Source organism: Notechis scutatus, chromosome 2 (assembly GCF_049901735.1).
Source record: "Notechis scutatus isolate UNSWTSFEM ecotype Mainland chromosome 2, rNotScu1.2, whole genome shotgun sequence".
In the NCBI taxonomy this organism is placed as follows: Eukaryota; Metazoa; Chordata; class Lepidosauria; order Squamata; family Elapidae; genus Notechis; species Notechis scutatus.
Window position 1 is genome coordinate 161,895,298 of NC_142010.1, and position 13,590 is coordinate 161,908,887.

At 36.0% G+C, this 13,590-nt stretch overlaps 1 protein-coding gene across 1 annotated transcript in view; it reads left to right on the plus strand.

Moving 5' to 3' along the window:
- LOC113417219 (alpha-2-macroglobulin-like protein 1) overlaps positions 1 to 13,590 on the plus strand; it is a 144,930-nt gene that overhangs the window by 48,328 nt on the left and 83,012 nt on the right. Inside the window, exon 6 of the mRNA XM_087957136.1 lies at positions 9,153 to 9,267. Within this exon, the coding sequence (XP_087813262.1) occupies positions 9,153 to 9,267 (115 nt within the window). The remainder of the gene's footprint in view (positions 1 to 9,152; positions 9,268 to 13,590) is intronic.

A 13,590-nucleotide genomic window follows, 5' to 3' on the forward strand; every position in this document is an offset into this window, starting at 1 on the left:
CACAGAATCAATAATTTAGGCCATCCAACAACTGTGTTACTAAGTGAACAACTGCAATGATTCACCTAATAACTGTGGCAAGAAAGGTCATAAAATGGGGCAAAGCACACTTAACTGTCTTGCTTAGTAATAGAAATTTTGGGCTCAACTGGTTGTAAGTTAAGTGTTACCTGTACTTCCATTTCATAATTACATTTAAAAAGGAAAGAAATTAAACTGAATTGAACTTAGAAAAGAAGGAACACAACACAAGGAACACAGGAAAGAAAGGGCATCTGAATGGCAAGATGATTTAAGATAAATGGCATCATTTTTATTGTGTTTTTTTTTTTAGACAAACATAGACAAACAGAACATAAAAACATCAAGCCATCTTCCACATATGTACATACAGTGTGTCGGTTGGTTTACAAATTGTTTTGTACTTCCACTTCATAGTCATCACTTACTATTACCTTGTATATATTCTCATATTGTCAATCAAATATTCCTAAATACATTAATATCATTATTAATCAATCATTGGACTATACTATTATTCATTCATATTTTGCAAGATAATCCATATTTTACTTGATTTATTTTACAACAATTCATATTATCATCCCAAATCTATCCTATAATTATATTATGATTATGATGAAAATAATACATACATATACATATATTATACATATATTCTTTATATTCTAAAAATCTACATATTTCAATACCGTGTTTTATTGTCTAACCATTGATAAAATAAATCCCAAATCTTATGAAATTGTTTATCTTCTTGTTCTCTGATTTCAAATGTCAATCTACTCATTTCAGCACATTCCATTATTTTCTAAATAACTTCCTCCTGTGTTGGTATTTTCTCATTTTTCCAGTTTTTAGCAAATACAATCCTAGCCGCTGTTAATACATTTACAATTAAATATTTCAATTCCTTGCTGTATATTTCAGGTAAAATTCCCAATAAAAATATCTCTGGTTTCAAGTCTATATTTTTTTTTTGTCATTTTTTCCAACCATGTGTGGATTTTAGTCCAATATTTTTTAGCATCCGCACATGTCCACCACATATGGTAATATGAGCCAGGTATCTGATGACATTTCCAACATTTTTCAGATTTGTTCTTGAACATTCTTGCTATTCTTGTTAGGGGAAGATGCCACCTGTAAAACATCTTATACAAATTTTCTTTATAAGCTGTTGTTGTTTTTTTATAATTTTGAGACCACAATTTTTGCCATTTCTCTAAATCAATCCCATATCCAAAATTTTTCCCCCAAGCAATCATTGTTTCTTTGACTTGTTCTTCTTCTAGCTTAATTTCTAATAAATATCCATACAATTTTTTAATCACCTTTTCATCAGTACCTGTCAAAATCTTATCTAAATCAGTCAATCTATCATAGAAACCTTCTGTTTTAGAATCTTTATCATATCTAGAACATATTTGCGCATATGAAAACCAATTCATCTTTATACTTTGTTCCTCTAGTTTTTGCATAGATTTAAGGTCACCCTTTTCATTCAATATTTCACCATATCTGTTTGTTCCTTTTTTATATTATAGGATAAGAAAATGCTTTGATAGTCGATAGCCAGACTGCAATTTTCAGATAACATTGCCTTTTAGTCTTCTCCCAATTTAACCACAGAGCCTCCCGTATATGTCTTCTAAAGTACCACTGTGTTTTAGTTCCCTTGTACCATAGAAAAGCATGCCACCCCAACAACAGATCATGTCCTTCTAATGTCAACAATCTAGTATTTCTTAATGTTATCCATTCCTTAACCCACATCAGATTTGTAGCTTGGTAGTACAATTCCCAGTTAGGCAGACCAAATGCTCCTCTTATTCTAGCTTCTTGCAAGAGTTTTAGTTTTATTCTCGCTTTCTTATCTTGCCATATATATTTCAACACAATTTTATTTAAATCTTCGAAGTAATCTTTTCCAAGCCTGATTGGAATTGTTTGGAACAAATATAAAATTCTGGGTAATATATTCATCTTGATTGTTGATATTCTCCCTATTAATGACAATTGTAAGTTTTCCCATTTCACCAAATCTATCACAATCTGTTGTTTGAGTTTAATATAATTATTGTTTTTAAGTGTGCTATAACTTGCTGTCAAATGTATCCCCAAGTACTTGATCTATTTGTTACCTGAATTTTCAAAACATCCACCAATTCTTCCTTTTGTCTTAATAACATATTCTTTGTCAAAATCTTTGTTTTATCTTTATTTTCAAACCAGCTACCTTTCCATATACCTCTATCTTTTCTATCAGTTTTAATGCTGTTTCTAATGGATCTTCTAAAATAAAAACCAGATCATCTGCAGATGCTTGCAATTTAAATTTTTCCTTATTAATTTTCATCCCTTTTATATCCTTTTCTTCTCTAATATTTCTATTTAGCACTTCCAAAGTTAACACAAACAACAGAGACGACAATGGGCAGCCTTGTCTTGTTTCTTTTCTTATGTCAATAGAATCCGTCAACTTTCCCTCTATCATTACCTTTGCTGTTTGCTTATAATATATAGCTTCTATTGCATGGATAATTTTTTTACCAAAGCCCATCTGCTCCAGCTGTAATAACATAAATCACCAATTCACATTGTCAAAGGCCTTCTGTGCATCTAGAAATATCAAAGCCATTGGTTTTTCAGGGTGTGCCTCATAATATTCCAAAGTGTCCAAGATTATTCTCATATTGCCTTTGATTTGTCTCTTTGCAGGAATCCATTTTGATCAGGGTGAATAAAGTTATTTAAGTATTTTTTGAGTCTTTCTGCCAATATTGAAGCAAAATTTTTATAATCTGAGGTTAGGAAGGAAATAGGTCTATAGTTCTTGATTTGTAGTGGGTCGGTGTCCTCTTTTGGGACAAGTGTAATATAAACTTCTGACCATGATTTGGGTATCCTCTTCTTTGACATAACTTCATTCATAACTTCTAACAATGGGAGATTCAATGGTTCTTGTAATATCTTATAAAATTCCACTGGAAGTCCATCTGGGCCTGGTGCCTTTCCATTATTTTGCTTCTTAAGTGCTTCAGTTAACTCCATCATCGTTATATTGCTTTCTAGCATTATTTCAATTTCTTTAGGTATCTGGGGTAGGTTAGCATTCTGTAAGTACTGTTTAACTCTTTCATCGTCAATATTCTCTTGTGTGTATAGTTTCCCATAATAGTCTCGTATAATTTTCTTCTTCTCTTTACTTCCATAGCAAGCTTTGCCTTGATCATCTATTAATTGCAGTATTTTCCTTGATTCTCTCTCCTTTCTCAGTTTATATGCGAACCATCTACCTGGTTTATCTGCATCTTCAAAATAGTTCTGCTTCGCCCCTCTGATTTTCTGTGCTAATTCTTCTTTTTCCATTAATCCCATTTTATGTTTAATTGTATCCATTTTTAACTTAATGTCCTTTTCTTGTGGCATTTTCTGTAACTCTTTTTCAAGTCCTTTATACTCATCCTCTAGTACAGGGGTTCCCAACCTGGGGTGCGAGATGATATTCCAGGAGGTGCGAGAAAAGTCCAGGTAAATAATAGGATATTAGCTATATGTTGGCATTTTTATTTTCTTTTGCAATGGATTAACTTGGTTTTCATTTTAGAGTTAAGTATCGTTATTTAGTGGCCGTCACATACATAGCTGAAAAGATTCAATCCTACCATATATTTAATGCATTCAGTAGTTCCTAAAGTCTAAATTTCAGGGGGTGCGAGGTTCGAGTGAAATTTCTTTAGGGGTGCGGAGCAAAAAAAAAGGTTGGGAACCACTGCTCTAGTATCTTAGAGGCTAGTCTTTTCGTAATATTTCTTTTCCTTGTATAGTCTATTATCAAACCTCTGGCATATGCCTTCATTGTATCCCATACATTCTGCATTGATGTGTCTTCTTTTTTATTTTCTTTAAAGAAAAAACCCAGTTCTTTCTCCATTCTCTGTGTAAAGTCTTTTTCTTTTTGTATAGTGTTATTTAACGTCCATCTAGATCTTCTTCTTTGTCCTTTCCATTTAATTGTCATTGGGTTATGATCTGCCCAAGTACTTGATTCAATGTCTATTTCTTGGAGATTAGCGATCAATTCTGTTGACATCCATATCATATCTATTCTGGACCATGATGAATGTCTGTTTGAATAGAAGGTGTATTGTTTAGTCTTAGCATTTCTTTCTCTCCATGCATGTTTTAAATTTATTTCATCTATCATTTTAAAAAAGGATTTAGGGAGAGTCTTTCTGCTTTGCTTTGTTGTTTTCTGTGTTGTATAGTCCAATTTATTGTCTACCATTCCATTGAAGTCTCCCATCATACGAATAATAACATAGTCCAGATCAATTATTTTCATATGTAATTTTCTATAAAATTCTTCTTGATTTTCATTCGGGGCATAGATTGCTATCAGGAATGTTTTCATATTGTTGTCCATTATTTCCACTTTTCTTGCATTGTGTCAAAGAGTTAAATATTTTTCCTAACTTTGGCTGTATCAACAGTTATTCATGTTGCTTTTTAATATGTACTTCTTGTAGGCAGATTATATCAATTTTTAATTTCTCTAATTTATGGAAAGTTTTCCTTCTTTTAACAGCTGAATTAAGTCCGTTTATATTAATTGTAATCAATTTTTTCTCTTCCATGATTATACTTTATAAGTAGGTTTTGCAGCTCTAGTAGGTCTTGGTTCTCATTGTTCTCTAGCTTCCACCTTTCCACCTACTGCATCTTCTTGTTTTTCAATCACTGCTTGACAATCCTCTTGGAATTCAATTAATGACTTTTCTTTTTCTTTGTCCTCCTCTTTCCCTCTGAAGTATTTTCTATAAATTAATTCTGCTTTCTCAATTGAGTCAATTCTGTGTCTCTGTTCCTGCCATGTAAACATTAAACCTTCTGGAATCAACCATCTATAATTCACCTCTTGAGTAGGATTTTAGTCAGGAATCGATACTCTCTTCTCATCTCTCTCACTCTTCTGGATACTTGTTTCAGGACCACAATCTCCTTGTCTTTATATTTCAATGTTTTCACTCTTGCCACCTGCAATATTTGCATTTTAATAGCTTTCTTTGTAAATCTGATGTGAACTTCTCTTGGTAAACTATTTCTCATTGCATATCTTGTGAAAGCTTGAAAGACCTCATCTATTCCATCCATCATCTTCTCTTTAGTTATTTCCAGAGCTTCAGCCAAGATTTCTATTATTATCTCAGCCAAGTTTTGTCCCTTTTCTTTCTCTATGTTTTGGAATCTAAGATAAAATTCTGATCTGTCCGTCTCCCATCCCAGCATCCCACTTTTATCTTGTTCAACCACAGTTAATCTGCCATCAATATCTCCAATCTTCTTATCTCTTTGTCTATCTTCCTCTTCAATTTTCTGGAATCTGTCATCATACTTCATCATCATTTGTTGAATATTCTCCACCTTTTCATCAGTTTTTTCTGTTCTCTTTTCAATATTCTCTGTTCTTGCTTGTATGTTTTGAATTCCTTGCATTATCATCTGCAGTGTTACCTTTTCCTGTTCTTTTTCTTGTTGTAACATCATCTGTATTGAGCGTTGTCCTCCAGATGGTGAAGAGGAAGAAGTAGGAATTGAAGAACCAGCTGCTGTTAGTTTCCTGCTCGTTTCAAATGATTCAAAATCTTCAGGTTCTTCTAGACCTTAATCCGCTCGTGTAATGACCAATTGTAATTCCAAGTAAAAATAGTGAAGTAAAAAGGAAGCAGGATAAAAAAAGGTTTCTTCAGGTTCTTGTACACCTTAATCCAATTAATTGGTTAAATAGCAGGAAAAACCCAAAAAAGGAAGAAAAAAACCATAAACAGAAAAAGGAAAAATTGTTAAGTATTGTGGGTGGCAGGAAAAAAAAGAATAGAAAATAAAAAATAAAGTTCTTCAGGTTCTTCAACACCTTAATCCAATTTAAAAGTCTCAGGTATAAAAAGGTACAAAAAAAGGAGCCACAGAAAAAAACAATATGGAAGATGAATAAAAAAAATGGGAAGGGAGAGAAAGAAAAAAAGAAAAAGAGACTACTCCCTTAAAAAGAAAAAGAAAAAAATAATACTAAGACTTTCCCATTAAAATAAAATGCAAAGATAAAAAATAGACTCCAAAAGCAAAAAGAAAAAGAAAAACAAGTTCTAAAAGGCCAAAGGTCCAAATGATTATCAAAAATAATAAGCTAATGAGTTTGTTAAAGTAGAGAATAGCTCAGCTTAAAAAAAGAGAAAAAGAACACACTGCACCTATTTAATTATCCAAGGCTTTTTGTTAAGTTTTATAATCTCTTTTCTAGAGTCTTATCATCTTCTTTCTGTAAATTTCAACACCAGACTCCAGCCACTGATAGAAACCCAGAGGAGCACCTGCAATAATACTCTCCCGTGCTTTTCCCTCTATCTTATCAAACAGGGTCAAAGTCTTTAAAAAGAAGCCTCAGTTCTTTCTCAGCTTTGACTGGTTGAAAAGAAAAAAAAGAAACAATATTTCTAAGCCTCTAGTTGGCAGTGTTACAAATTTTCTTCTACTTTCACTTTCCCCCTCCTTTTCCAAACCAAATGTAATAAAAAATTAATTAAAAATGAAGAAAAGACTTAGAAGAAGAAAAAAAGCTGAAAGGGAATCTCTAGCCTAAAATATTATAAAAACAAAAAGGAGAAAAGACAAAAAAGAAAAATTAAGGTTAAAAAAAAGAAAACCAGTCCAGTTTCAAAGTAAAAAATCATACATTAAGAGTCCAGCAATAATAAAAAAATATTAATTTGACTTCCTGTTTAAAATCGCCACTTAATCACTTCTGTCTTAAATTTTACAAATTCTTTCTTTTCCTTAGGGTGTTCTTTCAAATCTTAAAGCAAAGAAAAAACTCTCACCAAACCGGCACACTTTCTCTTTCCATTCTCTTCCGTTTCGGAGCTGTCCCAACTTCAGCAGCTTTAAAGAGCATACATTCTAATACCAAAGCGTATCAGTTCTATTTTTCATCTTAGTAATCTATATATCCCTATTTCCTACAATATTCATAACTTTAAGTATATTTATACTACCCCCCATCACCTTGCAGAATCCCCTTTTAAAATATTAATCAGCCATTGTCTCTATGTCTTCTAAATAGACAATTTCTTTTCATTTTTTTACACTTCCCATATTTCTTTGTTTCCAGATCCTGTTTCTTATCCCTTCTTTTCCCTTTCATTTTCCCCTTGGTTCTTCCACTTCAGTTTTTATCCCCTTCCCTATTAATAACTTCCTTCTACCTTTCAATTTTCTGCTGTTTCTCTTTGCCTTTTTTAATTTTACAAATATTCCCCGTTTTATTTACCTTCTTACATCTCATATTTTTATTTCCCACTCTTTTCCTTTCTTTTCAGAATTCTTTGTTTCCGATGATAGTTAAAAATGGCCACTTCTGTATTCTTTTGTCTTTGTTGTTCATATTCTTCAATCACATTTTCCAAAAATTTTGAAGCAAAACTCAACGATTCACCTCGTTTTTGTAATGTTTCTTTCATGTTTCTTAGTTCCATTTTTAACTCCAGAAAAGATATCGTCATTTTGCACATTTCTGTCTAATAATTTAATCAAAATAGTCTATGAGGTTAGTTTCCAATAGTCAACTTTTGTTTTATTCCTCTCAAATTTTTAGTTCACAAATAGTCCAATACCAAGTCCATACCAAAATCAGCAATTAATCCCAGGGCAGAATCTTCATACTTCTTTCTTTGTTTCAATGTTTCAATTTTTCAAAGTTCTTGTTTTATTGTATCAATATTCCTTAAAGTTTTTAAGAAACAGAGTCTTTAAAAAAACAAGTTAAATTTAACCACTAGATGGCACTCTTCATTATAGCAAATTTTCACACACACCCTTTTTTATATATATATTCAACTGTTCAGGGCTTTTTAAACCACAAACTTTCAAGAAAAAAGTCAAATCCAGTTGATATTTAAGTTTTCCCTTTAACAATTTCAAATTCAGCCTTATTAATGCCTCTGTAGTATCAGAGTATATTTATCCAGATTAATTAAATGGTTTCTTCTTCCAGCTTCTACCTTTCTCGGTTCAAAGCCCCACAGCTGTCAAAAACAATTCAAACCTTTTTTTCCCCTTTCTATTCGTCACTTTGAATCCTTTCTTAGAAATTCTTAATGATTAATCCTGGGGTACCTTTCATTTAATTATAGCATCCAATCGTCCTATTCCTCATGCTGTCTGCTTCTTTCTCTCTCCTGCACAATCTTATTCCAGCTGACTCTTCCCCTTCAGGGTCGCCATTTTAGACCACTGCTTCAGACATCTTCGGGAGGGAGTGTTTACCATGCCAGGAAGGGGATTTGCGACTCCCCTCTACCCGGCTGGCAGTCTCCCCTTCCTCTGCCACCCTGAGGTGGCTTCTGCCCCAAATCTAACTGATCAGGACTCTCCAACGAAGAAGCACGGACCAAAGCCACAGACAATCATGGCAGCAGTCTGTCTTCGGGGAAGTCCAACTGGAAGTCTGGTGTTTATGTTTATTATTGTTGTTATTGTTATTATTTCCAGTCATGACTTTATCAAAGAATGAAATAAGATTTGTTTGGCATGATCTGTTTTTAACAAACCTGTCTTGTTTAAATTTAAGCATGCTGTAAAACATTGCTTAAAGGAGTTGCTTAGGAGTTTTAAAAAATAGTGTAATATGGCATGGGGTTATTCTTAAAATAATAGACCAAATCTAGGTAGTTATCCATCTTCAAAATTCTGCTCCTAAAAGTCCTTTCTATGGTCCTTGAGTGCTATCCAGCTTATGGAATCCATTTTATATGTGTATTATCTCCCTGGATTTCATCCTGTGTTTGAAATATGTCCATTTTGACCTATATAATAAATAAATGAGAAAAGGGAAGGCACTGAACACTGAAAAAACAGCAATATAAGTTTCCAAACAGAGAAAGAGATCCCAAAATCACTGATCAAAGTACAGATCAAATAACTTCAATAGCTATTCCATTCATTCAATAGTATCACCCACAACACATCACACCACAATGATATCATGTGACACAAAGCTTGTTTTGATCTTGTTTTGATGTAATAGCTAAAGAATTCTTGTTAATAGGTATAAATTTTCTTCTTTTTATCCCCAGACAGACAAAGCTGGATATGCTTCCTTTATTATTAAAACAAAAGATATTAAACTATCTCAAAAAGAATACATCAGTACTATTGCACTTTCTGCAGAAGTGGAAGAGGAAGGAACAGGTACAAGAAAATGGAAAAATCAGTGTTATATCTGGACATGTAAATTTAACTCATTTGATTTTGTCTTCTATGCTACAGTACTATTCTAAAGAAAAGGGGTATTTTAAAAAACTATTTTCCACCATTGGGTTCTGTTTCTTTAAGCCATGTTGTAGTCTTCCAAATAACATGTAGAACTTAAACATATTCACCACAAGCCCATAATTTATACAAAGAAACTGCTACAATTTTAGGCACTTGCCAGGAGATACACTTGCCTCCACCAGAGCTTGCTGTCTACATTTTGGCACCTAGGAAAAGTCATCCAGTTCTGGTGTAGGGGGCTGGCTCCTGATTTTACTAGACATTCTAAAAAAGGTGCTTCCCTTTCTTGCTTTTCTCCACCAATGAACTAGAATTTCCACCTTTCATTTAAACAACAAAACCCCTCTGGGAGCAGAGGTATAAAGCAAAGGAATAATCTTTCTGACCTTGACATATTTTGAAAAAGAGTTGCAGCTGCGCATAGCATAAGATAGAAACCTAAGCAAGAATCTACCTCCCCCCCCAGCTTATACAGTTCTGATTTGTAACACCTCCAGCTCACTTCCCATAACCATTCCCCCCTCCTCCCCCTGTTACTTATGACAGCTGAAAGATGCAAAGCAAAGGGAGAAAATCTTGAAGGCTGACATTCGGCCCGCCTAGAAAAGAGACGTTAGTCCTAAAAAAGATAAAAATAGAAGGTAATAGAAAATACACATGTAATAGCATCATACTAATTTTTAGGGTTTATCAGGATATTTAGTACGAAATGCCTTGATAAGTGTAGGAGCTCTAACATCCTTCTCATTCACCCACTCAGCCTGGGAAGGAGGAAAATGTTTCCAAGCAACCAAATATTGGAGTCGACCCCTTTGTTTTTGAGAATCCAAAATTTCTTTAACTTCAAAATGTTGTTCACCTTCAATTAGTAATGGTACAGGGGGATCAACCTGAGTTGGTCTCAAGTCGGAGGTATGTTCAGGTTTTAATAAACTAACATGGAAAACAGGGTGGATCCGTCAAAGAGTTTTTGGTAATTTCAGTTGGACTGCCACAGGGTTCACAATTCGTTCAATTGAGAAGGGTCCAACATACTTAGGTCCAAGCTTTTTTGACTTTTGTGTGGTCTGCAAATATCTGGTGGATAAAAAGACCTTGTCACCCACTTGATATGGTTTTTGTGGAATTCTCTTTTTATCTGCAAAATTTTTATTAGCTTGATGAGCGTCATCTAATGCTTTACGGGTAACTGGCCAGGTAAGCTGGAGCTGTGTTATCCATTCATCTAATGACTGAATGTTAGGTTTCTCCCGTGGAAGCTCGGGTATGGGTACAAAGTCTTGTCCCAAAACCACTTTAAACGGAGTAAACCCAGTACTACTATGTACCAAATTATTATATGCCACCTTAGTGAATGGCAATAGGTCAGCCCAATTATCTTGCTGATAATTTATATAACATCGAAGATATTGTTCCAATACCGAGTTAGTCCTCTCACAAGCCCCATTGGTTTGTGGGTGGTGGGTGGAGCTTAAGCCCTGGGTGGAGCCCAATAACTTCAGGAACTCCTTCCAAAAGTTTGAGGTAAACTGGACAACCCTGTCTGAGATTATGCGTTCAGGAATCCCATGTAACCTGTAGATATGTAAAATAAACAGTTTAGCCAACATTTTCGCAGATGGGATTTTCAGACAAGGTATGAAATGTACCTGTTTGGAAAACAAATCAGTTACTGCCCAAACAATTGTATTCCCCCCACTTTCAGGTAATTCCAGTATAAAATCCATAGAAATTTCTTTCCATGGAGCCGTTGGTCTAGCCACATTTTGTAGTAAGCCTGCTGGTTTACCAGGAGGCCATTTGGCTGAGGCACAGATAGGACAGCTAGCCATATAAGTCTCAATGTCCTTTTTCAAGATAGGCCACCAAAATTGCCTTTTAACCAAGTGTAAGGTTTTCACGAATCCAAAATGTCCAGCAGCTTTAGAGTCATGAGCTTGCTGTAATATTTGGTTTCTCAGCTTTGCTGGCACATACAATTTGGCCCCCACCCATGCCAATCCATCTCTAACCGTACAGTTATTTGAGTGAGCAAGGAACCAATCATCAAGTTTTAGAGCATCTCTTAATTGTGCAGTCAAATCATTTGATAAATCAACCTTCTTTGTTTTCTGGGCTCTGGTAACCACTGGAGCTGCCAACTGTTTTGTTGGGACAATAGGCCGTACTACTTCTTGGCGAGCACTATTATATTGAAGTAATCTAGATAAAGCATCCGCCATGAAGTTCTTCCCCCCTGGAATGTACTTCAATGAAAAATTAAAGCGTTTAAAGTACTGCGCCCAGCGAATTTGCTTGGGAGACAGCTTCCGAGGCGTTTTCAAAGCCTCCAAATTTTTATGATCCGTCCACACCTCAAATGGGTGTTTCGCCCCTTCTAAGAAATGCCTCCAGGTTAACAGAGCCCAGCGAGCTGCAAAAGCTTATTTTTCCCAGATGGCCCATCTTCTTTCGGTTTCAGTTAGTTTACGGAAAGTATATGCACACGGTTGCAGAGTCCCCGTCTCGTTTGCTTGTAGTAACACTGCCCCGACTGCTACGTCACTTGCATCGGCTTGGATTACAAAAGGAGCGTCCATGTCCGGGTGCTTGAGTACTGGTTCAGCAGCAAACAGTCATTTCAGCTTCTCAAAAGCGGCTTGACATTCCATGGACCACTCCAGTGGTTTACTAGACTTCAGTTTCACCTCCCCTTTGGTTTTTAGGAGATTTGTGATAGGCATTGCAATCTTCGCAAAAGCAGGGATAAATTGACGGTAAAAATTAGCAAATCCCAAGAAACTTTGGAGTTGTTTCCTGGTGTGGGGAGAGGCCCATTCCAAAACGGCACGAACCTTCCCCGGATCCATTTCTATGCCACCATGTGAGATGCGATAGCCTAAATAGTCAATTTTTTCCTGGTGGAATTCACACTTGGACAACTTTGCATACAGCTCAGCAGCTCAAAGTTTTTCCAGAACTGACCGCACTAGTTTCACGTGTTCATCATGAGTCTCTGTGTAGATAAGAATATCATCAAGATAAACCAACACCCCTTTGTATAGATGTTCATGCAACACCTGACTGATCATTTGCATGAATACTGCAGGGGCCCCCTGTAGGCCAAATGGAAGAACATTGAATTGGAAACAACCCATGGGGCAGTTAAAAGCAGTTTTCCATTCATCCCCTTCCTTAATTCAAACTCGGTAGTATGCTTCTCTCAAGTCGAGTTTTGTAAAAAAATTCCCTTTGGCCAAGTGGGCCAACATATCCTTCATCAAGGGGAGGGGGTACATGTTCTCCACTGAAATAGCATTCAGGTTTCTGTAGTCAACACATAAACGAAGGGAGCCATCTTTCTTTTCATGGAACAATACTGCTACCCAGGGTCTAGTAGGTTGGATGAAACCACGTTCTAAATTCTTATCGATAAATGACTGCAGCTCTTCTAGCTCCTGCGGTGTCATTGAGTACAGTTTTGGTTTTGGGAGTTTCACCCCAGGTAAAATTTCAATACTGCAATCTGTTGAGCGATGGGGGGGAAGCTCATCCGAGGCCTTTTCACTAAATACCTCCTTTAAATCCCAATATTCCTCTGGAATTTTCTCCTCCTCCTTCAGGCTCTCGGTGCCAGTGGAGGCCAGCTCAGTGGGATTCTTGAGTTTCGGTTGAGATTGCCCCTCCCCTTCTGGGCATTGGTCAGTAAGTATGCGCAATGACTCTCTCCTCCAATCAACTTGAGGGTTCCATTTCCGGAGCCATGGCAAACCCAGTATTAGGGGGCGCTCCATCCCAGGAACCACAATAAAACACAAAGTCTCTCTATGCTTTCCCATCGTCATTTCTATTGGTTCCATTATGAAATGTGCAGGGCCACCCCCAGCTATCGATCCATCCAATTGGCAAAAGGCTATGGGTGTTTTTAAAGTCTTTAGCCTTAAGCCCATTTTCTCTACTACCTCCGAGCTGATTGCGCACCTTGTGCACCCAGAGTCTAACAAGGCCAGCATTTCCCCTTTGGCTCCCAACGTGGGTACCCTTAATCTCACTGGAATGGTCATAGGGCCCTTGTTTGGACTTACCAGTGAGTCGTCTTCCGATTCGGATTCACTCTCTTCAGAAGAGGTTGGAGTTCCCAGCTCCTCTCCTTTTGGAGGGGCGATCTCTACAACTTCCTCTGCTTTAAGCGCCGTTTCGTGAGGCTTTGCTGGGGGGGTTTCAAGTTTTCTTCCTCCTCCTGGTGCCCCGTTTGGCTCT